This window comes from Lagopus muta, chromosome 15 (assembly GCF_023343835.1).
Source record: "Lagopus muta isolate bLagMut1 chromosome 15, bLagMut1 primary, whole genome shotgun sequence".
In the NCBI taxonomy this organism is placed as follows: domain Eukaryota; kingdom Metazoa; phylum Chordata; class Aves; order Galliformes; family Phasianidae; genus Lagopus; species Lagopus muta.
Window position 1 is genome coordinate 10,594,303 of NC_064447.1, and position 27,111 is coordinate 10,621,413.

Consider the following 27,111-nt stretch of genomic DNA (forward strand, 5'->3'; position numbering starts at 1 on the left):
AGTCCAGTGAAAAACAACACGAGTGCACCTATAAAGCCCTCATCATCAGCCCGGGGTTCAGAGCTGCCGTCTGTTTATGCAGCGTAGCAAGTTACTGCACGACCAGCACCCAGACCTTCTCTGCAGGGTAAAGCCGAGTCAAACCATGCCACGTGGGCTCAGGGCAGCAGACAGTGAGCACAGGAGCACCGAGATGCAGTAACCTGCTAGGCTATGCATAGATATGGCTCTTAAAGGGCTGAGAGGTCCCCTCAAATTTCCTTGGTCTTCATCTTCACATCTAGTCACATCAGAAGGCACCAGTGTGGGGGAATCAACTGTCAAGACCAGGTTGCTTCTTCCCTTCTTTCTGGCTTTCATTGAAAAGAAAAATAAAGGGGGAAACAAAAAACAAAAAAAAAGAAAAAAGAAAGAAAAATAAATGAAAACTGCAGAACTTCCCATCCGAGGTGCAGAAAAGGAGGAGCATGCAGTGAATCACAAGATATACAAACCACAACATGTTAATACAGGAGAGAACACAGTTTTCCAACCTGGGCTTCAGCACGGATAGTTTCAAAGAGAAGTTTTTCCTGGGATTGCATGAAAATCAAACACACAGAGGAGTGAAGAGAGAGGTGGCTTCCCTGATATCCTGTGAACCCACTGGAGCTTGGGAATGGGTGCCAAGCAGGGTGGGCGTAGGGGTCGGAGCATCCCCAGCCAGCAGAGCCAGTGAGAAGAGCCATGCCACCAAGGCAGGGGCAAACCTGGCAAAACCCTACTGGCTGCAGCCACAGTAAAGACAGGAGACAGTGAATGCTGTGGCCGTGTCTGGGAAGCCCATGGGAGTGTGGCTGGCATGGTTGGTTAGCTGTGAGGGGCTCAAACGCCCTTTCTCTCAGCCTCAAGCGCTCACAGCAGGGAACCAAGGGGCCCCTTCCTCTGGCACTGGTGGCAGGAGGAGACACAGATGTTGCTAAAGAGCAAGGGGAAGGAGCTGCTGCTAGCTGGAATATCGAAAGAGAAGGGAGGCGGTTCGCTGGATGGAGTTTAAAGTCTATCAGAGCCAAAGAGCTTCTCCTTCAGCCCTGTGACCCACAGCAGGGCCAGGCAGCTCATGCTGAACAGTAGCCAGAGGAAAGGGGGAACCCAGCACAGCTGAATCCAAGTGGTTTCACAATACCTGGTGGGAATCCAGAGGAGCCTTGATATAGGAACAGTATTTCATATTCCTACGCACAAATTAAAGCCACATTTTCAACCCTCTTTGAAAACTGCACCCGTAAGAGCAACTCAGCATTATCTGCACACCCACAAAGTATATCCAGATCAAGCCCAGAGAGAGGGGTTTAAGAAAGAGGCAGAGCTTCTGGGGGCAGACAGGCTCAGAAAGCGGAAAGCACAGGGACAAGGAAGAGCTCCTTCTGCACAGCCAAGCAGTGCAGGGGCCGTGACTCCCCTTACCTCGTTACATCAGGCGCAGTGGTGGGGCGAACGTGCTTCATGATGGTCTGAATCCAGTTGCGACGGATGCCAGACGTCATGGCAGAAAGGGTGAACTCCCCTTCCTTCGTCTGAGGAAAGCAGGGATCGGCTCAGAGCTGTGGGCTGCACCCACCAGCACCATCCTGCACACCCCACAGCCACCCCAAGCACCCAACACTGAGCATCCCTGCCCCACACCGTCCTTACATGGATCTGGAAGCCATAGTTCCGCTGAACCGGGTACTCAGTGACATCGTAGCACGTTGATAAATCAATTTCTCCATCCAGGTCTGCAGCCTGGAGAGAGAAGAGAGAGATAAAGGATGCTGTAACACACTGCAAATCAAAAGCACTATGGCTCTGTGCAGGAGGTGCAGGGTAGGGTTTGGTGAGATGCACTGCAGGGAGACAACAAGCAGGGCTGTAGGGAGCACAGAGCCCAGCAGCAATGGCTTTCCCCCCACAGAGTGACACCTACCTCCTCTGCCACTGAATCCCGGTAGTATCTCAGGCTTTGGTCAGTCAGCACAAACCAGTGCTTCTTCCACTACGAAACAACCAGCACAGAGGAGTTACCAACAGCCCCTCCCCTCCCAGCTCCACAAGCAGCCCCCCCAAAGGGCTGGGGAGAGAGGAGCAGGCAGCAACACAAAGGATGCTGCAGTGCTTCAACCCCACAAGCGATGATGAAATACAGCAAGCGCCCTCCATGAGCTCCCCTGGCAAGACGAAGCTTTTTTGTTTTTTTAAATTAAAAAAAGCAATACAATACTCTTGTTTTATCCATGATATCTAAAAACTGAGCTGCAGCCCATCCCTGGCACTTGTTTTATGCGTGTACATCTTCTGTACACTCCTACTGCCACCCATGCCCCAGGACTGACTGCAGCCAGGCTGCAGGAACCCACATGTGTGGAGCCCCAGGCACAAGGCACACTGGAGCAGGTAGGAGCTGCCCCCAACTCACCTGCCCATCTTCATACTGCTTTGTCAGCCAGCCTTTCTTGAAGTTCAGCAAATCAGGCTGCAAGGAAGGACAGATGCAGTCAGAGTGGCCACATCCAGCTTGGGAACAGGCAACAGGGTGACAAAACCCAGCACAGCAATCAAAGGAACCAGCAGCGGTGAAGCTGGATCACCGCGCTGCGTGGGGGCTAAATGTCTGCTCCAAGGAGGCACAGGGATCTGCTGTATGATTTATGTAGGCTGTCTCCTTCCTAGCAGCTGTGATTTCCTACTGTTGCACCAGAATTACAATGGAAGGAGAAGCACAGAGTTAGCAACACTGCATGCATTTTTGTCCCTCTGTCATCCATCAGGAGTGAAAATGCACCTGCAATTCCACACATGGATCCAGCACCAGGCTGAGTTCCTATGTTCAGGGCCTGGAAATACAGGCAATCCCAGCACAAAAACAGCACCTGCTACTTCCTGCAGTCAGCAAGGAAAGCACTCAGCAGTGTGGGATCACTCCCAGAAGCACTAGGAGGGATGCAGGGAATGTTTCCCACTGACTGCAAGTTTTTCTTGCAGTCACATTAGATGATGTGCATTGTCACTTGATATGCACTTTTTGTACCTTTTTATTACCAAGAATTTTAAAGTCATTCTTGTCACAGTACAAGTCTACATGAACAGCCCACAGAAATGCTAAGCTACTGCATTTTTGAGAAGTCCTTGAATACGAGCTGTCCATCCATGAAAAATGTAAATATCATGTATTTACAATGGCTAAGTAATCCTTCTCAGAGATTAGTGTATTTATTCTGTTCCTACAAAGGGTGGAGAGAGAGTGGAGGGTGTTCCATGCTTGTTTTGCACTGTTTGCCTCCAGGTCTGGTGAGCATTTGGAACATGCAAATGGAAGACCTTGTTCCACTAACACAAGCTTGCAACTGCACAAACATCACAGAAGTACTGATAGAAAACTGGGCCATGTATTAGCTTTCCTAACAAAACCAAATGCAAACTTGGCTTGGTACCCGCTACTCCAATATGCACCAGTCATGAAGCACTGCCTGTTTTAATTTCTGCAGCAGTAGAGGGGAAAAGGCAAAAAGCAGAGCTCTAACTCTCAGCATTAGCCACACCTGATTCAAGTCAAACCCATCTGCTCCAACACCAACCACAGCAGATGCCCTATGTGTTGGCTAAGGGGAGAGCAGATGAGGAGATTTCCATTGGAGCTGCCTGGGAAAGGCTCTGGCATTCACCCACGGGGCAGAGGACACAGCCCTGGTGGCTCACCGTCATGGAGGACTCTGTGGACCTTCTGTCCAGTGACTTGGCCCGGCGGTGTGGGGACAGCGGAGATGCAGACACGTCCAGGATGGAGCCCATGGCTGTCCCTTCGCATGTGAAGTCCTGTGCAGACAGCAGAACCTGGGTCAGCACAGAACTAGGGCAGCAAGTCCTGCTCCCTGGCTCATGGCACAAAAACCCACATATTTCGGGGGCACGTCAGGCTCAGAACAAGTGTCACCTCACTGGCAAGATCTTTTTTCAGGCTTCTCAGGGAATAAACTGCTCCCAATACGTCTGAGCACAAGTGGGACTCAAGACTGCCTGTTTCTTTTTGTTATTTCATGCCATGAGGATGTGTCCTGCTGTGCTAGATCTGACGTTTCCCTCTTTCTATTCCAGAGGATAGAAAAGAGACAACCTGATTTTCTGCCCTGACCTGCACCTGGACTGAGAGAGCAGAGCAGTGAGCAGCAAACATGCACGGGCTGAACCAGCAGTGCTGCCCTGCACCCAATCCCACTGTGCTCAACCCAAACCCCACCATGAGACCTCAGTGGTGCTATGGCTGTATGGAAACTGCTTACCCGTTTCCTTGGGAAGACCCTCTTCTCACTCCTGCCCTGCCGCGTCTCGCTGGACAGGGCAGCTCCTGCTGGCACGTTTGTCTCCATGTGCTCTGCATTCTCGATGTCTAATGCCTCAAATTTCTCAATTACCTGAGATCGCCTGGAAAACAGACAGAAAGGGGAAGGCAGAGCTGCTTAAACCACGAGCAGAGTTGTATGGAGCTCACAGTCCCCACACGCGAGGGCTGCCTGAAGTCACTGCACAACTGCTCGACTCATTGCTCCTACAGCATAATGCTGCAGCTACCAACAACCTGAGACTGCAGAGCACAAAAATGACACCCCACTGGGAGCTGGGCAGCTCCACATCACCCTGCATGTATCCTGTAAAACCTCAATCCGTGCAGGGCATGCACCAAACTGGAGCATCCAGCTGTAAGTCGGGCATCCCTCACAAAACCCATGCCCTCTGCTGAAGCTGGCCTGCAAGGCAGCTGGAGGGAGCAGGAGCACACCCGGCCCCTACCTGCAGCTGGGCACCCTCACCACATCACAGCACCCAGCTTTCCCAGGATGGAGAACTACAATGGAGCAGCACACGCCCTGTAGAAGGATGCTCCCAATAGGCAAAAAAAATGCTTTCTGCAGGTGGAATTAAAAGTGCCATTTCAGCAGGAAAAGCTGTCTGCTGACCCACAGGAGTGAAAATAACAGAATTTTTTAAGGACCTGCTGGTCTCAAACTGGCACCCCCAAGGGTCTGGGCAAGAACCAGCCTCTGGGCTTTGAGCACAACCTGGGAAAGCATAGCAGTAATCCATCCTCAGGACACAAATCAGCTGAGCCCCAAGCTGTGAGGTTTCAATTCCCATTTGAACCCCTCCAAAACACTCAGCCCAGGCAGGATCCCAAAACAGCATCTGGACATCTAAAATCAGGAACCCTCAACATGCACGAAAATCACAAGGGTAACCACATGAGGGAAAACAGGTTATCTAAAAACATTTTTGTTTTAACACTTTTCACAAAAAAAAAAAAAAGAAAAAAAAGAACAGCAGATTAGAACTTAAAAAACAAAATAAAAAACCATGAGACGTTTAGTTTTAAACTAACATTGCACCAAATCCCATCAGTCAGACACATTCCGAGCACAGCTCAGCCCGGTGGGAGCTGCTGCTCAGAGCCAGGCTGCCAGGACCAAGGAACTGAACTGGGCCGGGGGGAGCTTTGCTTTTTAAATTGTGATGTTTCTGGGGACATCTGTTCAGCACCCACTGCCTCCCAGTTTGCAGAGTGGGAGCACACAGATCCCAGTGCTCACGCAGGGCTCTCCATCTCCCTGGGATGTTCTGCTCAGGTGAGATGTGCGTCACAGCACCCAGCTCACAGAGCACAAATCTACATCCTCCATCACCGACACACGGAGAACTGTTTTGGAGATGAGTTTTTAACCCAGCCGTCCCCTTTTCACCCCTGGGCCCAAACCTCTGAGACTCAGTTTAGGAAGGAGGAAGAGGTTTGTGAATTAACGTTATCTGCGCCCTAACAGATGAAGGCCTGAAGAAAAACAAATCAAGAGAAAAAAAAAAACAACCATAAAAACAAAATCAAAAGCAGGTTGATTTCTCATGAAAGGGGCTGCACCACCAGGTTGTTCTACGGCTTGAGATTGAGATGAGATGGTAGCGAAGCAGGCGAAGTAAAGGCGGACACGTCACACAGCAACACAGCAGGAGAAGGTGGAGAGCAACAAGACCTGGAAGAAAACAAGGCTGGAAAATGAATGAACAGAAGAGGAAATTATATATCTGCATCTACATACAAAACAAAATCAAAACTATTCCAGTAATTCATCATTGAAAAAGGAGGAGGGAATAATAAAAATAATTAAAAAATAAAAATCACTGCAACCCAATCACAGCCCCAAGGGTTAATAGCATTCGGATTACAGGAAAGAATCGTGTGTCCCACCAGCTCAGTGTTTCAGAGAGGTTACTGTGAGGGGTCCCTGTGAACGCAGCTCCATGCTGACAGTGCTGTGCTGCAGGCAGGGAGGGATGGAGCGGCTGGAAAGCTGTGCTGCTGCTCGGTGCTGCACTATGGAACTCATCCCAGGGAGCTCTGCTCATCTCTGCGGGCTGCTCATCTCTGCCAGGCATGGAACCTGAGCTGCAGGTTGAGGCTGTTAGCTGGGGGGGTGTGTGCAGGGGGAAGGAGAGCTCTCACAGCCAGCAAGCTGTCACTGAAGCAGTGTTCTCTGACTGGAGGAAAGGGATTATCTGTAGTGGATTCATTCATTATTTAGCAGCAAGAGAGACAGTGAGCCTCAAGAAAAGGACGAGGAATTTTCCCCAAAGGTACACAAAAACAAAGAAGATAGTTCTAAAAGGAAAAGAAAGCTCTGTTTTAGAGAGCAGGCAGTTGTGTCTTTGCTGCAGCAGCATCCAGAGCAAAGCCTTACATCCCAAGAAGCTCCAGAGAAGGAATTTGAGAAAGAAAAGTAGCTCTGCTGCTTACTGAGGTTAGAAACAATCGCCAGCCCTGGCTGCACTCTGACACAGCAGGCTCCTTCCAGCACAAGCAGAGCATGGGGGCAATTGGAAAAGCTGCATTTGCAGAGGCTGCAGTGCAGAAAGAGTGCAAGAAAAGCCAAGGGAGCGAGCTCTGGGCTCCTGCACCACAAGGACACCCCATCCAACACCAACACCTCTCCCAAAAGCTTCCAAAGCTGCTGAGATGCACCGAGATTTATCCCCGCTCTGCTGGCACACAGGGACTGACACCCAAAAACACGGGATTCAGCTTGCATCTGCCACAGCCCCCTTTGCTGTGCAAAATGGGCTTGAAGATTCATCTCTGGGGTTTCCAAATCACTGCCTGGAAACGGCCCCATCCTGCCCAGGGCTGGGATGAGGGAGCAGGGATGTGGCTCAATCCCTGTGGGCTGCACAGCCGTGGCCCCACCCTGTGTGTGCCAGCAGAGGGAACTCGCACTCCACAGACCCCCACGTGCCAAAATCCCACAGATATCTCCTGCTCGGCGCTGCCTTCTGATGCATGTTTCAGAAGCAACCACAAGCTCAGACGTCTGCACGGGGCGTGGAGTTAAGTGCTGGGAATTAATGATCGACATGGAATATTTCCAGCACAGTCATGGGCATCAGTCACGTAATAGCTCTTACTATGGGGAGACAGGGCAGGAGCCTGAAAAACAGCTCTATCTGGAGCTCAGACCACAGGTGTGTCACTCGGGATGGAACACCGGGTACAGAGCTCTTTTTCATCCGTAGCTCTGACACTCCTGTGCTGATTTACAGTGGGTTAGAAGGAAATGGGAGGAAGGGACAAAAACACCCAGATAACCAGAGCGAGCCTGTCTGGCTGCACTGAGAGTCCAGAGGCAAAGCTGAGCCATGCCTGATGCTGCCTGTGGTGTTCATGCATGGGTAAAGGACTTCAGGCAAATGCTCACAGATGTGTTAGTGGGTTACTGAGGAGGAGGAGGATCAGGTATAGTGCTAAATCCGGCAGGAGAAGCAGACCCTGCAGCATGCACGTGAGTTACTGTATTTGCTCAACCTTGATAAGCACAGCCTGAATTTGGAAGGGGGAGGAAAAAAAAAAAATATGATAGGAATCTGTGCACTCAGTGAACTTGTATTTATAAAGCAGCCAAGCCAAGGTGAGCAGGGCAGATGGGAGCTCTCTGGTGCGATGCTGAACTGCCTCCCTGCGCCTTGCTGAGCCCATCTGGACATGAGCAGCCCACAGAGCTGCATCCTTCACCCCCAGACTCCGCACCCTATGCTGGACTGGGGTCAGCTCCATGGGCACAAGACCCCCGCCCATCTCTCAGTACAGCTCTGAGAAATAGGAGACATTTTGCCCATTTCAATGCATTCCTGCTAAAGGCCCCAGGAGTCCAGCTGAGCTGGTAGAAACAGATTTTCCTCTGGAAAAGGCACCTTCCAGCAGGAATTGCATGGAGCTGACATTAAAAAAAGGCACTGCCTGGCAGCAACATTCTCTTGTAATCCCCACTACCTGCGTGCAAACCTCTGCCTTCTCTGTCCTGTTGGCAGATCCCAGTTTCCTTTTGGCATGCCAGATCCCAAAACTGCACAGTGCCCATGGGGGCTGGAGCAAGAGACTGTCGGCACTGGGGACCATGCAAGCAACCACACAGGGACACAATGTCACCCATATCTGAACTAACACACTGCAAGTTGAGCTTATCAGCCCTGTCCCCAGCTGGGGTGACCAGGGGTCCTGCCTGGCACCCTTCCCCTCTGAACTCTCAAGGCAGGGAGAAATCCAATCCCATGCCCTGTTCCTCTGCCCCAACCTTTGCGTGCTGCCAGTGCCGGGACGGGATTAGGAGAGGCAGGATCCTGCTGCCAACCCACAGCATGGGCACAAAGCTCCCACACCTGCTCCCAGCTCTCAGATGCCAGGCTGGAAAACAGTCCTTTAGGGGCTGTGAAGAAACGAACCAGCAGCGCTGCTGAAATCACACTAGAGAGAACATGCCCAGAGGAAAATCAAGGCGAGAAAATCAGACTGGCAGATAGTCCTCTCGCCCGGGGCCCATCTCCCGGTTTGCTCTGCTGCCCTCGCTGCACTAACACATCCTTCACCTCACCCAATGACTGCTGAGCATGCCTGCAGATGCCCTCTTCACCTCCTCTGCACTAAGCTTGTTTGCAGCCCCGCACCCGACTCTCTTCTCCCAGATTAATGCCACGACATTTTGAAACCTCTCTCAGCTCATTAAGCAGTTGCATAACGCACCCGGCTCTAGCACCATTTAGAGAGCTAACCTAATTAACAGTGCCAGCTGCCCGCGTGTGCCGCGCCGGGGAGGGGACAGGGAGGGTGGGCTTGCTTGCAAATGCAGCATCCAAATGTCACAAGGCTGACATCCACTGCTAAGGCCACCATATTGCCTGGATGGTGCGCATGGACAACGTGGTTGCCCCAAAATCCACAACTGCTGCAATGCAAAGGGGCCAAAGTAAAAGAGGAGCGATTTAGGTTAGATGTTAGGAGGGAATTTTTTACTCAGAGGGTGGTGAGGTGCTGGCACCACTGCCGAGTGGTGGCTGCCCCATCCCTGCAGGTGCCCGAGGCCATGGATGGGCCCTGGGCAGCCAGCCCACAGCAGGGGTTGGAGCTGTATGGACTTTGAGGTCCCTTCCAACGCAACCCTTCCACAGCTCTATGATTCACAACACAGCCTGCCAATACCTCCCATCCAGGGCTGCACCGGGGAGGGCGACCCCAAACCTCACTGATGCTGCAAGCATGCAAGAGGGAGGTGAACCACTCATCCCTTACCTTCTCTCATTGCCAAAGAGCCGGGCCACTTCTTCTCTCCCAGGGCTACGTGCCCGGGTTCTCCGCTCCAGCCGCTTCCTCTCCACCTGGAAGGCCTCACGATTACTGATCCTAATGGCCTTGGGAACGTCGGCCAGGGTTGTGTACTGCCGGCTGGCTTTAAAAGAAAGGGGACGCCCCGATTTTTCAGCTCCCTTTCCTACATCTCTGCTGGAGTCCTTGTGCATGGGGCAACTGCTCTTCGAGTCCAAGGAGTTCAGAGAAAAGCTGTGAATCACTCGGTCGCCTGATCGGGTACCTGGGGAAGGAAAGGGCTGGGCATGCTCCTGTGAGGGCGATTTGGGATAACTGTACCTGTTGTTTGGGGTGCTGGGGCTGGGTGGGCTCGGTGGTGGAGGCAGCTGCTGCTCTTCCAGCTTCGAGTCTTGCTTGGTCTTCTCCAAGGAGAAGTAGCCGCTCTCAACACGAGTCTTCCGCCCACAGTCTATCCGGTCCCCATTCATGGAGCTCTCGTCTAAGGGACAGGACAAACACATTCGGTTTTAAGTCTGAGTTTTGCTTTTAACAAAAAAAACGTCACGATTCCAAGCAGAAACGGTGCAGGAAATGAGAGCAGGGACAGTCTGAGTCCCTCAGCATCATAGGCTCTCCCACCCTGACCCCAATCCCAACCCTTCTAGCCTGTGCAGAAGGGGAGAGGCTTGTAGGGAGCTGGCAATCCTGGGGGCACAAGATACCTTACAGAATCCCAGTGAGGTGTGGGGTGGCACAGACGTTATTCCCAGGTGGGGACAACATGAACATTCACAGTCTCTCCCATTAAAAAGCATAGGAAAGGTGTGAATTCTAGCACTTTTCACTTCTTCTTGTTTCGAAGAAACTGAGTAGGCTTTATATGAGCAAGGAAGCTTCTCTTTTTTCAGGGGGAAGCATAGCGTGAAAGCCTCCACCCATTCCCACCTCTGTCCCTCCAAGCAGCAGCCACAGCTCCAAGGAAACACAACAGATGCATCACTCTTTGCACTGGGAGCAGGAAGAAAGCAGCTCTATTCTGCTCCCATCATGCAGATAAAGGAAACTTATCCTCAGCCCAGGGCAGGAAAAATCCCCAGCCCCTATTGTTTCAGGGAGAACAATACTGTGGCCCCAGGCGCCTTCCATGGACTAATCAGGGAGACCAAATATAAACAGGGCCCTGCTGCAGGGGCCGGATGAGGAAGCAGCACTCAGGGCTTGGCAGCCCCCACACCCTATGGGCTGCCTCAGGGGGCCACAGAGGTGCTATGAAAGCATTCCCCCTCCCATTTTCCTCCCCATGTGAGAACAGGTGGCCCCCAGGAGCCCTGTGTAAGCATTTTAACTTATAAGCTTAGTCTTACTGAGCAAGTTTGTGCTGATGAGACACGACCTCCTTCTCAGAATGACAGAATCACACAGCTGAGGTTGGCAAGAGACCTCAGGGTCCACCTGTCCTAACTCCTGCTCAAGCAGGAACACCAGGGTAGGGTGCCCAGTGCCACGTGGCATCACCTTACCTTCCTTGCTGTCCAATATGGGATCCTTCAGGGAACTGGCAGCCCCCTGCACCGGGCTCTGTGCTGGGCTGATGCTGCTGCTCGTGTCTGCTGGCTCTTTGCCCCTCATTTCCTCCTGCCACAATGTGGACTTGGTGGTGGGGACCTTCTCAGCACTGGGGATGTTGCTGCTGGTCACAGCCATCTTCGCAGGGCCAGGCTCCTGATGGGGACAGGGAACAGTGGGTGAGAGGGGCTCTGTGCCCAGAGAAGCCCTGCACCTTTACAGTGGTAACACAATAGCACAACAGAAAGCACAGCAATGTAGAGCAGGCTGCAGCAAGTGAAGGTAAGCCCAAATGCAGCAGCCATGGACAGAAACAAAGGAAAAAAAGCTGCTTTCTCTTGGAAGGCCTCAAGTAGGCAGGGATATCTAGCAAGAGATACCCTTACCTCTACTGTCAGCCCTTAAATGAGGTCTGGGGAGAGGGAGATCCTGGCTCCAACCCTTCTGGTCACTCAGATGCATTGTACACAGCTGAGCTCCCTTGGGTTGGCCCTGCCTTCCCGGCAGGTGCTCAATCACTGTTTCAGGCCCTGACTTAGCATTTCTACTACAGCAGTTTTGGGGAGCAGTGCAGCCTTGGTAACCAAAGCAAAGGCGGCACAGCCTTCCCCATGTCCCTCTGTGTGTGCATCTGGGTGTCCCTGCTCTGTCTGCAGGCTTCACAAACACGGAGCAGTGCCAGGTCCACGTGCCAGGAATGAATTTGCTCACTGTCATAATGTAACATCAGAAAAAAAAGAAACAGCAACCCAGAAATCAAGCGAAAGGATATTGGATGTAGAAGAAAATTAATTCCCTGCCACTAGCAGCTGCGTTCTTAATTTGTCACAACCAGTTTGTTATGGGCCATTGATACAAAATAGAAAAACCATCCAGCACCGTGTCCCTCCCGGGTGCTCCCACTGCATAGCAGGATGCTGCTTTTAGAGAGGAAAATACAGTATTGCACTGAGGTTACTCAGAACAACACCCATAGGATAAAAGCAAGGGGCTCTGTACATTAGATGGTGCCAGTGGCTCCCCATAGCAGCCCTGGTGAGATGCACAGCAGCTTTCCCAGCTCATGTGGGGTTTGGCTTTGTTCCTCAGCAGATGTTTTGCTCTTGTCGTATCAGCAAATGACCTCAGTATGGAAAAAAGTCCCCTCGGAAATTTCATCCTAAAGGAATGCAGTGTTGGAGGTAAATGATCCGGAGGGCAACAACTCGCTGGAGGTGCTGCTGCTTGGAGGGGTCGGACATTGCCATGGTCCTTCCAGCCTTAGCCGTGCTCTGTCCATTGATTCAAAAGCCAAAGCTGATCGTCAGACATATATCTTTATATACTTCTCACACACGCCCCCGTATAATTATTTGTAGATATGTATTTAATTAGACACAGAAACGAGGGCCAAAAGGCGCACTGTAAACAAGCAGCACAATTAACTCCTTGTCTTCCAGAACCAATGGCTCAAAAAAGGAGCGTGTCTCAACATCATTAGAAGCAATCTCATGTTGCAGTAACACCACAACATGCTGTCCTTACACACATCTCACACAGCCTGATGCAAAGCAAACCCGAAACAGAGGGCAGCACATCCAACCCCAGATTTCAGCCCCAGATCATGCCTCAGTTTCCCAGGAGCTTAGAGCAGACAGGGCAGCATGCTCCTCCTCCCCCTGCATGGCCAACAGTCAAAGAGAAACCTGACCTGCTTCTCCTAAGACCTCAAGCTGATTGCAAAGTAAAGATGACAACAAGTCCAGCATTGCATCTAGCAACCCCTGCCCAAACTGCAGCAGTTGGCACAAGCCTCACTTCCCAGCTTCCCAGCTTCCCTCGTGTTGCTCCCATCCCAGCATTCAGCAGGGTGAAGGTGCAAAACAATGGGGCGAGCTGAAAATGAGCCTCGTGCCCCAGGAGCGCAGCCAAGCCCTGATGTAAGAGGGAGAAGGAAAATGGCATGGGAGTAAGAACAGGCAGGAATAGCCTAAACATCTTCTCTTTTTTTGTTGTTGTTAAATCACAAAGGTGTCCATCAATCCCTCAGCAGCTCTCAGACATGATCCGCCGCCGGATTAGCGTGCTGCCGTCTTTAGAAAGGAATCAGCCTTTCCCCAGCACACGGAGAGAGAGCTGAACAGCAGCCAACTTCAGGAGAAGCCATTTCACAGAGGGGGATTTGGTGCTGGTTTTCTCCCTGGCACTGATTTGCTGCCTGCGTCGGCACAATTCGGGGGATGAAGCAAAGGTGCTTTCACATTTCCCTTCCGGCTCTGCAGGTTGACCATGAGCACCTGCAACTGCAAAGCACCCATCCAGCGCCAGGTCCCACACAGAGGTTAGATCTGTGAAGTGAATTTGAGCTTTTTTTCCAGTAGCACCACTGCTGTCACAGGGCTGAGAGCAATGGGATGCTCTGGAGAGAGTGGAAAGAGAGCTGCAAGCAGGATGAGGTTTGGAGGATGGCATCCCACAAGGCTGAGAGATGCTGTGCCTCAATGCAATGTGGGAGAAGTGTCACCAGGCTCCATGCTCACCCCATCCCCAAGCACACGGGGAGTCAGGCTGCATGCATGGGGAGTTGCTGTCCTCCCCACAGCCGCTTCCCTTATTTGGTGCTCAGGAGCTCGAATCCTGTATTGTTTCCAAGAAGTTGCCATGGCGATAAAATGCAACCCAGAATGATGTTTTTCTGGCTCCTTGCCCCTTTCTCCTCCTCTCTCTGTCCCCTTTCCTGAACCCAGCCTGGGTTAAGTGCTGGGTTGGGCTCCCTGCCCTGCTGTACCAGCTCACTGGGTTGCCCCACATGCAGCAGGATTGAGGCCAAACAACTCGTAACATGCCACAGAGGAGATACATCCCCTGCAGCATCATTGGAGCCAATGCTCAAGGGGCTGTGATGATCCCATCCCTTAGCAGGAGTGCCTCAGTCTTCCAGCACAGTGCAGAAAAAGCATCATTTTATCTCATTATTTCTGTTCTTACTGATTAAGGTAACTTTACCTGGAGTGGTGAAAACCTGATTCAAATAGACACTACGCACAGCTTTGCGTGGAGACATCACTGTGCTGGGGACCAGAAAACTGAGGCTCAGGGGAGCCCCAAGGTGGTTTTCCCTTCCTGACAGCAGCAGCCCCATAGAGGAGCCCAGCACTCAAGTCCCTGCGGAGTTCAGATGGCCGCAGAGCTGCAGCAGTTCTCAGCCCCAGCAAAGGACAAGCGCAGCCTTGGGGTCACATTCCCCATCAGTGGGATTCTCCCCCACTCCGGCCATGTGGGAGCTTGGCAGGAACGAGTGAGTCACGGCCGGCCCCGGTTTTTACCATTTATAGTCAAAGCCAGTGCGAAGCCATCGCCGGGTCCCTGGGGAGTGCAGCTCCGGCCCCCGGAGCTCCCAGCTCAGCCCTGGCCTTTACTATTTTCCTTTCATTTCCATTATCTTCAAGGTCATCTCCGACAGGGTAACTGGAGCCTGATGGAATTTCATCCTACTTCTACCAAAACGGCCCCTCGAGTGGTCAGCACCTCTTCCCGGGCCCCTGGGACCACAAAGCTTTGGGACAGCACGTGCAGGGCTGGTGCCAGGAGACCGAGTGTGCCCTGCTGGTTTGGGGAGGGATGTGTGCTGGGAGCAGTGCTCCCCAAGAGGGAGTCAAGGGACCGGGACGCTGTGCCCCTCCAGGGTTACCTGTGGAGTTGGGGGCTCCACCTTCCTCTTCTTCTTCTGGTTCTGCTTGTTCGTCCTTGGGTAGACTATCAGCATCTCCAGCCACCTGTGGGCAAAGAAGAGCAGCAGGTGAGATGTGTGCTGACAACAGCAGACAGGACAGAAGCAATACTTGCTCCCAGGTGCAGGGACAACACTCATTTGAGCAGGTGTGGGGAATAAGACAGTACTCCTGCACTGCAGGGGCTCTGATCTCATCACCAGCCAGACATGTCCTGATGCACTGCAGGACAGGCTGCCCATAAGCCAGCCCTTTGATTCCTCCAGAGATAAAGCCAGGGAGCTGCAGCCCCCATCCCAAACCCCCACACTCAGAGGTTGGCAGTCGGGCTGTCAGTATTATCCTGAGCTGGAGCTCAACATGCAGAGGAACTCATCCCTTTGAGCTGGTCTGAGGTCCCACGATACCCAGCAACCATCCCAGACTTGGGAGAAAAGCAACTCACAGAGCAAGGCAGGAGGGCAGAAAGGACAGGGAACAGCTCCAGGCTGCCTTGGCTCAACACCACTCACTGCAAGAGAGAGTTCACAGCCGAGGGTGGCACAGGGCAGGGATTCAAGGATCCTGAAAGCCAGCCGAGAGCTCCAGAGCTACCAGAGGGCCTTCTCCCTCCAGAGCTGCTAACAGCAGCACACTGCACACAATGCACTTTTGTCTGAGAAAGAGCAGCATGAACTCAGCACTGTGAAACCCATCCCGCGCGTGAGCCTCTCGCTCAGAGCACCCTCTCTGGCTCTCCCACAGCCACTCCTGCAACTCGGGGAGCTCAGAGAGGATCTGCAGTGCTGGAAAATGCTTGTGCTTCAGACTTCCGTGCTTTGCCCTCCTGTTCCCCCACTTCGCACGCTGCAGCTGTAAAGCGCTTTGAGATGACCACATCAAGTGGGTTTTGGTTAAGCAATAAATGCCAGAAGCATGCAACAAACGTAAAACAAATTCTCCCCAAGCCGGGGAAATCTTCCTGTCGTGCTGCAACTGCAAATGAAACCCTCTTGGCTTGGGCCCAGAGCGGGACTGCTTGGGGATGATTAATGCTTGCAGTCAGGAGCAAACGCGCTGCTTCAAATCTAACGCCGGGCCAATGAGCAATAAATCAGCCCCACCTTGCTCTGCAATGCTGCTCCCTCGTGCTGCTGGCAGGACAGGAACAAAGGCTGAGCTGTGGATGGGAGCGTGGGGAGAAGAAGAACGCAGCAGGGCATGAGGGACCATACTTTGGGGTATAATCATTGCATCCACCCTGCCAGCCCCCCTCTGATGTCACTCACACTCATTGGTCTCAGTGGAGTAGGGAACTTTTGTCCCATGACAACACTCATCTGAGCAGAAGCCCAAGTTCTTGCCAGAGAAATGCCTATTTCAACCACCGCTTACTTAAATGGGGGAGTTACAACCAAGGAAAGTGCTTGGAAATAGAAACTGTTCCAATGGGATGCACCAGCTCTGTTGGTGCCAGGCTAGGAAGCATAGAGGAGGTACCATGCCTCCGGACGGATCAGGAAGATGTCAGGGGATGCTTCTGGATCAGCATCTGGCACTTGGGGAGTTGGAGAATCTACCACCATATGCTCATGTTAAGTGGTCTGAAGTGACCTAGGAATGATGGCCTTGAGAAGTAATGAGCAGCTTGGGAGCTCTAGGATCTGAAGCTCCCTGCAGTAGCTGAACCTCCTCAGTCTCTGGCTCTGCAAGGTGTACAGATGTTGGAAAGCCTCGTGACACAGCACAAAGGACGGACTCAAATCATCCACTCAAGCTGCTGCTCATGCTAACCCCATGAATCTGGTGGCTCAGGGCTTGCTAGCACTCCTGCCCTGCTGCAGGTAGAAGGGATCCGCCAGGCCAGGGAGCAGGAAGGGGAAAGAAAAGCCAACCTTGCCAAAAAGGAGGAGAAGAGGAGAGCTGAGTGCCAGGCAGCACTGACAGCCAGCCCTGGTCTGCCTGCACTCACCCGCTGATGATCTCCTTGTTCTCAGCCCGGATGAAGTGCTCTTTCTCTGGCGTTAGGATGCATAAGGAGAATTTCTGCCCTGTGCGGCTCTCCCCGTCCACCACATCCGTGCACTGGTTCATGTTGATGGTGCCCTGTGGGAGCGTCGTCGGCTGCAAGGGGAAGGAAAAAGGGGATACGTGAGAAGACAGGAGCAGATGGGCACAGTGCTTTAAACCTCTCAAGGTGGACACCAGGATTCTACACACCCAGTGCTCTGTCCACAAGCAGAGCTCTGCCCACTGAAGTTAGTGAAACGTGGAGATTGGGAACATCTCTCCCAGGCAGCCACTGGGATGCTCTAAAGGGTCAAGGCATGGAGGGGACCTCATTTATCCGATAGGTTCGGAAAGCACGGTGTCACCTCCTGGTCCTCCTGCCCTAAGGGGATGCAGTTAAGCAAGATGAGTGGTGGCTTCCCCAGCCCAAGGGGACACAGAGGGACTTAGATCAGTGTCACTGCTGACAAGAGCTGACAGGTCCATCTGGAGCAGCACCAGCTCATCCGATTTACAGTGGCAATGCCTCATCCCTGCTGTCCCCATCCCCAGCTGCTGTGCCCTGCTGCCAGATATGGTGACATAGGGGTCCCCCTCACCATGGCAGCTCTTTGCAGGCCAGCATGAGCCCCAGATGAATTGGGCAGAGGGACCCCTCTGCACACATAGCACCAAAGGAGCACCCCACACGGCCCACGACCACCTCTGTGCCCCAGCAAAGCCCCCTCTCGTCTTCCAGATGGCCAGGCCAACAGGGAGATGAGTTTTTGGCAGATGCTGGTAACATTTTTACCATGGAAACAGGCTCCAGCAAATCACATCCAAGAGCAGTGTGCACAGAAGAGGTGACCAGGGAGAGCTGCAAAAGCCCCATCCTACAACCCAGAAAATTCAGCTGGTCTCACTGAGACCCCTGCCCCAGCTTATCCATATGCAGATATGGGAAACATCCCAGTTTCACCAGGAGCTTTCCCCATGGCTGTGCCCCCAAACGGGTCAAGGAGGGAGTGTGAGCACCCCACACAGGGAGCTGAGGTGCTGGTGCCCCCATGCCGCACATCAATGGGACCAACCTTACATCAGGGACATCAAAACCTCTTATTTTTGGTTGTGAAAACCAACATCAGCATCCAGAAATCCTGCAGGGGGAAGGGGAAGAAAAGCCAAGCACAGCCCAGAAGGTCTCCAGCTCAGCCCCCCCTGCTCACTGCCACGGGAAGTCAACTCCTAAGAGGATTTTTTGTCTTAGACAACAAAAATAAAACCCTGCTTTCCGGTAGCTATAAAAACCCTACGGAAAAACTTTCTCCCAGCTCCAAGTGGAGTCTTAGAAACGTTTTTGTCTCCCTTGCCTTCAGCTGTGCCAAGGCCTCCAGGACCATGAACTCTGCACGGCCGCATGGGTCCAACCCCTTCCCCACCCACAGCCTTTATGCACAGGGAACACAGCCAGGACAGGGGGGAAAAGGGGCTGGGATGGCTCTAGGAGGCAACCCTGCACCTCATAGCTCTGGGCAGGAGATGGAACCTGACAGACAAGCAGCCTGGCTCGCTTGGGATTTAAATCCCTTTACATCTGTTTATTTCCTTCTTTGCTGCTGACGCAGGCACTTTGAAACCAAGCAAGATGCAAATGCTGCAAGGTGGAAGCATGCACCAGAACAAATGGCACCAAGAGCACAGTGAGGATGTGGCCCTTGGGCAAAGACAGAGCTCTGCTGCAGTACCCGGGGAGCATCCGAAAGGAAGCCCCAAATTCTGTGCTATGGGGAGCAAACCCAAGAGGCTTTGCACTCTGCTCATGTATCCACTGGAACTGGTGATGCTCAGAGCCAGACCATGCCCAGCTCCAGCACCCCAACACGGCAAACTTGTGCACCGCACACTCTACCTCCTTCCCATGGTGTGTGAGGAATGAATATGGAGGGGAACAGAACAGAAAGGAGAGAGAGGGAGCAGAAGCCCCTTAGGAGCCCTGCAGAAGAAATCCCAGCCTTGGGGGCACAGCGCCCGTGCCCACGCCATGCTCCCAGGCTGTTACACAACGTCAACTTGGTGAAATCTGGAACATAACCTTTAAAGAAAGGCGATGGGGCAGGGGGAGGAGGAAACCAAACAAAAGAGACATTTTACTTTCTGCCAAGAACCAGGAGGGGAAAAAAAAGAAAAAAAAAAAAAGAAAGAAAGAACGAAAAAAAAAAAAAAGAACAAAAAAAACTACCATTTGTCTATCTCGCATGGCAGGCTGGTTGCCTTGGCACCAGGGTCTGGCCGGCCCGGAGGGAAGATGGGGGCTGATTGCTCCCCACGGTCCTGCTCCTCTGTCTGGCCCCAATGTGGCACAGGAAGGGCTCTGGTGTGGGTTTGCCCTGCTCAGGCTCCCAGCACTGCCCCAGATTAGCAGTGAGTTGGGCACGCCTGAGGAAGAGCATCCAGGCTGCCTCCATAAATGCTTCTTGACAAATGTTAATTCTCTGAGCTAAAATATTCATGAGGGTGGCTGCTGAGGAGCAGGCTGCTCATCTACAGCGCTCTTAAGTGCTCTGCAAAGGGAGCTGCTAAAAGCATTGCCTGTCCCTGGTGCTCAGCCCCATGCTCAGGGTGGGAAGTGAGCGGGACACGGTGTGGGATGGAGCAAGGCACAAAGCATCGCATGCTTCCTGCACAGAATGCTATCAATGTGGCCACAATGCAAGCAGAGTTCTGCTGCGGGAGGATTTTATTACACTTATAGATCATCTAGCAGGCAGAGAATCCTGGATTTACACCAAGGCGGATGAAAATGACCTCTCCAAGCACTGCACAGGATGCATGGGAGCAGCCATCCGTCAAAAGAGCAAAGGTTGTGCTCTCCCTCTTGCACCTCCCTGCAGCCGGGAGCGCTGCCCATCCTCTGCAGCTCCCAGCCACCAGCAGGTGGGCAGGTATCTGCTTTCAGCCACCTATGCACACCTTTCTCACCTGCAGCCTGCCCATATGGGCAGATACTGCTCATGGAAACTGCTGAGAAACCTCAGCAGGCTCAGACCCCTGAGGTCCCCCCCTCAAGGAACATGCTCAAAGCTCAGAGGATGAATGTGCACGCCTTGTGCACGCGTGTCCCTGCGCACCAGGCCCCTGTACCACGCTTTCAGAGATACAACAATTTCAGCTCTGCTTTCACCCAGCGGAAAGAATTTTCTTCCTCCCCCCCACCCTGGAGCAGTTTGGGGAGGGGGCACAGCACAGGGATAGGGCAGGAGAGTTCAGCCAGGGGCCACTTCTCTACGGAACCGGTGTTTACGTCCACCGACAGCGAGTCTAAACACAGAGCAAGGCAATGAGCCGGCTGTGAGCACCCCCGGGCTCCTCATCCACCCGGTGCCATGCACCGACCCCGCAGGCACCCAGGCAGAGTGCTGGGGACCACACATCCCCTCCACATCCCCATCCCCAGTGGGCGCCTGCCTGGGGAGCGAGTGCCGGAGCGGAGTGGGAGGCTGGAGCTGGCTTGTCCTGGCCTTATAAGGCGATTCTTGTGCTGTGCATGCAGCTCCCAGCTGCTCCCCACCCCAAAGCGGGGTCTGGAGCTGGCAGCCAGCTCCTCGCCTGCCTCCTTCCTGTTAACCTCTTTCCTGCTGAAGAGCCTCTGAAGGGTCACGCATGGCTGGGATGGCTGCAGCCTGTCCCTGCAGGCCACACGAGTGTCAGCACAGGGAGGGATGATTGGTGAATGGCCCTTACCCACCCGGGATGGTCACCAGGTGGTCACCCACGTCTCCATCTCCAACCCTGCTGGAGGGAAGAAGATGCAGAGAGCATTGACACCATGCTGAGGACGAAAGTGTGGTCTCAGCTGGGCTGTGGGTTGAGTGGAAACTCTGAGCTTCCTGCGGTGGCCTTTCACGAACCAGAACTTCATGGAGCAAACCAAATGGTGGCCAAACTCCCCATGCCACAGCCCTGCCAACACAATCCTATCTTTACGCCCCACTCCTCTCACGACACGGATGCACGATGACAGCAATCAGAGTTTCAAATGCAAAATGTCCTCCCCACCCTTATGAGAAGGAGTGGGGGAGGGCAGGATACCGATCCGACCCCATCTGTGTGCAGCTGCCAGCATGGCATCTCCCTGCAGCAAAGGCACCCAGTCAAAAGGGAAGGAACTATCTGTGGTATTCAATGGGCTGTCACGGCAATCAGCCCGACAGCAGAAACCCAGTGAGACTGCTCCCCAGGACCCAACAACACAGCAGGGGATGAGGAGCTTGGAAGAGAGGACAGCAGCTGTTTTGGGGGGTGGGAGGAAAAGGTGGATTCCATCTGCATTTGGCAAACTGCGCTTTAAATTGTACAGTTCCACACTGGTCACGTCAACTCTACCATGAGGGAGCTTCAGGTTGCCATGACAGGGATGTAGGGCCATGAGGGAGCTGCAGGCCACTGCCATGATGGATAGGAGCCCTTGCAAGCACCCAGAAGTAGAAAAACTGGGAAGGGGCCACTGCTCAGTTTCACCACGATCCTTAAGGAAGCTACAAAAAGGTGCAAAAGGCACTTCACTGAAAAGAGAATCACTGCCTGGGAAACAGCTTAGGAAATGAACCCAGGTGAAGTTTACTTGCTGCTTGGTTTCGGAGCCAGCCTTCTTGCTGAGCAGGAAAATCACTGCAGCTGGTGTAGGCTCCGATGTCATTTAGAGCAACAAGTACTGCTAGTATGATTCCCAATGTCTTCTTCTAGGGGCACACTCACCGTGGCCTAAAGGCTCGAGATGCCACCAGGCAGCACAGAGACGTGCAGAGGCACACAGACCAGGCTGAGACAGCCAGCCACAGGGGTGACAGGTCTAGGGGAGGCTCAGGCAGGAGGAGAGAGGGGTTCTGAGGGTTGGTCATGCAGGGATCCATTCCCCAGGGCCACATCTCTCCTTGGGACATTGCCACAGGGCTCTGCAGGTGTCTCATCACAAGGACAGACCTGCAGAAACCTGGCACCAGCCCTACACATCACCCCACTGCACGTGGCACCAGGGCAGGAATGCTGAGCAACTTGGAAAGATCAAGGCTAGGAATTTGGGAGCTTTTTGTCTTCTCTGAACCGCCAAGGATGGACACGGCCAAGGTAAGAGCTGCCCAAGGAAAGCAGCACAGCCAATTCAAGTCCCCAGATGTTCCTGAAGTGAATCCATCTCCCTTCCAGCCTAGAGGGGCTGAAGGGACAAATCTCCTGGTCTGCAGCTGGTGTGTTCTCCCACACCTCACCAGCCACACAGTGCATGATTTCCCCCAAGCCCTCACCTTCATCGAGGACCATCAAGTATGGTATGAGCATCACCAATTGCAAACAAGCCTAGAACAGCCCCTAGAGATCAACAGCCCCGGATCTGTTGGAAGCTGAGGCAGCTCCCACAGGCACAGATGCTCCAGTGGAAGTTGTTGAATACTGCCAAATTAGCCTGGAAAGCTCATTACTCCCCAGTGCTCTTCTTATGAGCTCTGCAGAACTTCCTGCTGGGCTGGGAATACCACAGGGCTGGGCTCCCAGGGCTCGGGGGTCTCCAGCTGGAGCTGCAAAGTGGGAGTGGGCCAAAGAGCAGAGAAGTGATCCAGTGCTGGTGCAGGGAAAGGGCATGAGCCCAGGGAGGTTTCTTCAATCCCCCTGCCTCAGCCTGCACACCGCATCAACAGCCATGACAGCAAAACGTCCCCTTCCTGCACACATCTGCTCAGTCCATAATCCTCGCTGTCCTTCCCCTAATGGGAAAGCAGCCAGAAAAGCAAACCAAACCCCTAATTATATCCCAGTAGCTCCCCAGCACCCTGGCAAATTTTACTGATGGAGTTGCAACAGGGCTGATGAAATGAAGAGGAAAGGGCTGAGGCACTCCAAAATCCCACCCTTTCTCCCCAGCTGCAGCATCACAAAAGGGGGAAATCCTGCACAAGTGGAGGGTGCTTGGGACACATCCAAAATCCATGTGCATGCCAGGGACCCCACCATCAATGTGGCAAAGGGAACACTTGAAGCATCAACACTTGGGGACCCAGCAGGGAGCAGGGGCAACCACAGGGTGCAGTCTGTGTCCCCCAGGCAATGCATGGCCATGAAATACCCTTGGGAGCCCAGCAGAGAGGTGGCAGTGTGCAAGGCACGGTGCTGTATGTGCAGGCAAAGAACCCAGATCCTGCTGGAAGGTGAGGGATGATGCTGGGGCTGTGCACGTGATTACCTGCAGTAATTATACCTTGCAGCAAGTGTAGCCAGCTGCTCTATCCTTCTGCCTGCCCACAGCCAGACAAGCAACTGCAGGGAAGAGTCCTTTCTGCAGCTCTGAAGGGACAGAGCCTAACAGAAAGATCTTGCAGAATATTTAATAGCAAATGTACATTCACACAACTACCATGTCTGGCATGTACAAGCAGTGTTTTGGTTGTTTTTTTCCCCTGCTTTACCTATGTTGCAGCCTACAGTAACTCAGGTAGCAGAGTCATACACCCTGCCTGGGAATTCTTATTTTTCCTCATAAATGCCTCCAACAGCACTGAGCAGCAGCAGAAAACCTCAGCAAAACCCCTGTTCTGAGTAACGCTGAGCAAAGCTGCTTCCTAAACCTCACCAAGACCTCAGCTCGTCTCCACACAAGTTTTAACCTGACCACGTCCCTTCTACACAGACTGATGAATAATGCATGGCCAGGGTAAACCAGAAATCTCATATTCGCTAATCGTTACCATAACAGAGAAGCAAGGGCTGCAAATAAGTGATTTATTAACCCCAAACAGTGCTGCTGCTTCAACAGAGCGCACACCTCGACTCCAAAACCACCGGAGGAAAGTTTGCTCCCGACCCACAGCTCGGCCCCGCTGAGCCCCCCGCTCACACCACACCTCCCACCCCCAGGAGCGAGGTTGGAGGCAGCCTTCCTCCTCCTCTTCCTCCTCCTTTTCCTCCTTGGGGGCCACCACAAGGATGAGTGGTGGTGGGAAGCCCACACCCCCACGCTCGCCCGCGGCTCTGGCCGCTTTCTCAGGCATTCCAAAATTTGGCCAGAGCCTCTTTTTGCAGCACTCCCCCCTCCGCCCCATCCCGAACCCTCAGCTGGACGCCGGCCTAATTGACTATTTATTTATTTCTGCATTTTCCCAGCTCTCTGCACACACGGGCGCAGGGTGGGGGGATGCTGAGCCTGGCTCCCAAAGCAAACCCCCCTCCTCCCCCCCAAAAACAAAACAAAAACCACAGAGGCACGGGGTTGGGCCTCCCCCCCATCCCAGAGTTCCCTTGAAGATGAGATGAAGCTAGGAAGGGGGGGTGGGGGCACAGGAAAGGGGGATGCCGGCAGCACTGCCCACCCCTTTGCTTTGTGCACACGCGCTCAGGGAAATTAAAAATAGCTGTGTCCAAAGAGTGGCTGCGAGCCCCACAAAGAGCATGTTGAGCAGAGGCAGCTGCAAGCTATTTGCTGCCCCCGGTAATCAGCAGCTCGGCTTGCTGAGCCCCCCCTGGCCCCTGCCTCCCCTGCCAGAAGCTGCTGCTGCTTCTCTCCAATCCACATATGTCATGTCAGCAGGCACCGAATGCAGGATCTCTTTGGAAAAGAAATAATAATAATAATAATAATAATAATAATAATAATAATAATAATGAAGCTTGCTTTGATTTTCAGAGCAGCTTTGCCTTGTTAGAGACACATCCCCTCGGAGCTGTCACACAGCTGGCTGTATCCCACTGGAGCAGGTCAGGGTGCCCCATGCCACCAGCAGAGCAGGACCCTCGCTGAGGACAGGGATGTGGTGGCTGCTGGGTGCCACTTCTCCAAGGGAGTATTTCAATGCAGTTCAATGCAATACTTCTGGGAAAACAGATGCTTGAGTCCAGAGCCACCCAACACACAGCCCAGGGCATCCTGGTGGTCCTTGAGGACCTCAGCTGGTGGCCCTGGTGGGACTAGAGGAATTATGGCAGCCCTGCAGTGCGAGCAGCTGGCCCAGGGCTCTGTCACAGCCAATGCATTCCACAGCATCAAACAGCAGTGGGACAAAAACATGATGCTACCACTTCCTAGGGTTATGTTTTCCCTCCAGTAAGCTGGGATGGCTAATTCATTAAAAGGTGAGGTACAGGGCTTAAAATATAGCTTTGTTTGGGAAGGCACTGAAATGCACCTTCCCAAAGGCTTCATGGTTTGTTTCTCCATTGCCATTCAACAAAAAAAGCATCTGAAGCAACTGCCAGCAGTAAACCCCAGTGCTCCCATCTGCTGGCTGTCCCCAGTGCAGTGGGACCAGACGAAAGCCAGGTTGGAGGCCAGCAGGGATGCAAGGGGTGGGGACACGTGAGGGTAACTGCGTGCTTGGCAATTAGCTGTGTCATCCCACATCAGCTCTGACATCTCCCCTATTAAATGCCACCAGAGACAGGTTTGATTCCTGCACTGACATTTAGCAGCACATCACGACTCGTATTCCACCCAGCTCCTGCTGTCAGGCTGGAGGCCACAGTGTGAAGCCCTGATCGCCCTAAGTCACAAAAAACAAACCCCAACTCTGCTCTGTGCCCGTATCGTTCCATCTCCCATAAACTACACAGAGGGGATTTAAAATCAAGCCCGTTTCCCTTGCTGCTCTTGCATGTCTCTTCTAAACGAACTGATTTGCTAGCTCTCAAGACACAGAGGAGCAGAACAAAAAGTAAAAAGGACAGAGCCACTTGAAGCTGGGCTCGTTTCTCATCCTCAGAGCCATTCCAGCTCTGCAGAAGACAATAAGCACTGCATTGTTTCCAGGAAGGAAGCACCTGGGCCAGGTCATCAAAGCTGCAAGCTAATGAGGAGGTCACTGGCTGCATCCTGCTCTCCCAGCTCCACATTTCTGCTAACTCTCCAAACCTCCCACCCTCCTGCCCGGTCCCAGCTCAGGCCTGGCTTCAGCAGGTAGCTCCTGGTAGCTTCCAGGCTTTTCTCCCAAGAAACAATGCTGGGCATTAAACACAACATTAACCAAAGACCTCTGAGCTTTATTGGGACCACCACCCATCTCTACACCTCCTGCAGAGCCTTTGTGAGAATCACAGAATGACTGGGTTGGAAGGGACCTTAAAGATCACCCAATTCCAACCGTGGGCTGGCTGCCTCCACCAGCCAGGCTGCCCAGGGCCATGAGCACCACCAGGGATGGGCACCCATCACTCTGGGCAGCAGTGCCACGTGTTCTGACAAGGCTGCTCTTGATCTTTGCATCCCAACATCACTGATCCCTTCTTTTCCCAACAATCCTGGAGGAGAACAGATTGCTCCTCCTGGATCCTCCCAACACTTCCCCATTTCTAAAGCAACCCTTTTCACATAAGCACTCAACATCCCTACACAGCACCTTCCCCCCCCCCCTCCCAAACGCATTATCTCCCTTTCTCTTCCCACCACTGCTGCCCATCTTGCAGCTGCTTTGCTCCTCTCCCTTTTCGTCTCAGCTTGTTGAAATCCGAAACGCGCTCTGATTCCAGCCAAAAGCTCTTCATGCCGAACAGAAACTGAAAGTCTCCAAGATCTGGCGAGCAGAGGCAGCAGCAAAACTGTGTCTGAGGGGGGAAAAGCCGCATGCAAAGGGAGCATGGGCTCACCCAACCCTGTGCTCGTCGGCGGAGGGGGCAGGGCAAGCCTGGAACTGCTTCAATGGCAAAAAAAACGGGTGGAAAAAAAGTAAGGACGGAGGGGCCAGGATGTTGAACGTTCGTTTTTTAATCCCTGCCAATGAATTTCCATTCCATGCCAAGACTGAAGTAAAGCGCTTTGATCTAACGAGGAGGAAAAAAACACACGCAGACTCTCTTGGCTTCTCAGAATATTGGTGACAAAGGAGGGGGAGCGAGGACGAAAGTGATCATGGCACAGATCTGCTGAGGGTGACATTTTTAAATGTGCCCCTTTACTTCTGAAGAAAGAAAAATCGGGGTGTGCTGGGGAGGTGGTCGATTAGGAAACAGTAATTACACGCAGCTACGCATCACCATGTTTGGACACCCCTCCTGCCTGGGTCCCTCTCTGCCACCGGGCTGAGTTCTCCCATCCACAGCTCCTGCGCAGGCTCCTAGGGGCAGAGAGCTGCAGGGTTCCAGCTGTGACCCCAATCCCTCCCATGCTGGGGATGTGCACAAGGAACCATGTCCATTGGTCCTCCGGCCCACCCAGGAGATGCTCTCACCTTGGCATTACCCACAGTCCCAGCCAGGGGTAGG

At 53.0% G+C, this 27,111-nt stretch overlaps 1 protein-coding gene across 9 annotated transcripts in view; it reads right to left on the minus strand.

The window, feature by feature from the left end:
* LOC125700997 (myosin phosphatase Rho interacting protein) overlaps nucleotides 1–27,111 on the minus strand; it is a 61,986-nt gene that overhangs the window by 23,916 nt on the left and 10,959 nt on the right. For 2 of the 9 annotated variants that reach the window (XM_048962413.1, XM_048962410.1), the window contains exons 4-15: nucleotides 16,856–17,007; nucleotides 14,865–14,949; nucleotides 11,149–11,350; nucleotides 9,968–10,127; nucleotides 9,614–9,880; nucleotides 4,296–4,437; nucleotides 3,715–3,831; nucleotides 2,435–2,491; nucleotides 1,946–2,014; nucleotides 1,675–1,764; nucleotides 1,447–1,556; nucleotides 534–572 (exon numbers count right to left, since the gene is read on the minus strand). In XM_048962413.1, coding sequence (XP_048818370.1) covers nucleotides 534–572; nucleotides 1,447–1,556; nucleotides 1,675–1,764; nucleotides 1,946–2,014; nucleotides 2,435–2,491; nucleotides 3,715–3,831; nucleotides 4,296–4,437; nucleotides 9,614–9,880; nucleotides 9,968–10,127; nucleotides 11,149–11,350; nucleotides 14,865–14,949; nucleotides 16,856–17,007 — 1,490 coding nt within the window. Of the gene's footprint in view, nucleotides 1–533; nucleotides 573–1,446; nucleotides 1,557–1,674; nucleotides 1,765–1,945; nucleotides 2,015–2,434; nucleotides 2,492–3,714; nucleotides 3,832–4,295; nucleotides 4,438–9,613; nucleotides 10,128–11,148; nucleotides 11,351–14,864; nucleotides 14,950–16,855; nucleotides 17,008–27,111 lie in introns of all 9 variants that reach the window. The other 7 variants (XM_048962417.1, XM_048962416.1, XM_048962408.1 and 4 more) reach the window with 5 other exon arrangements.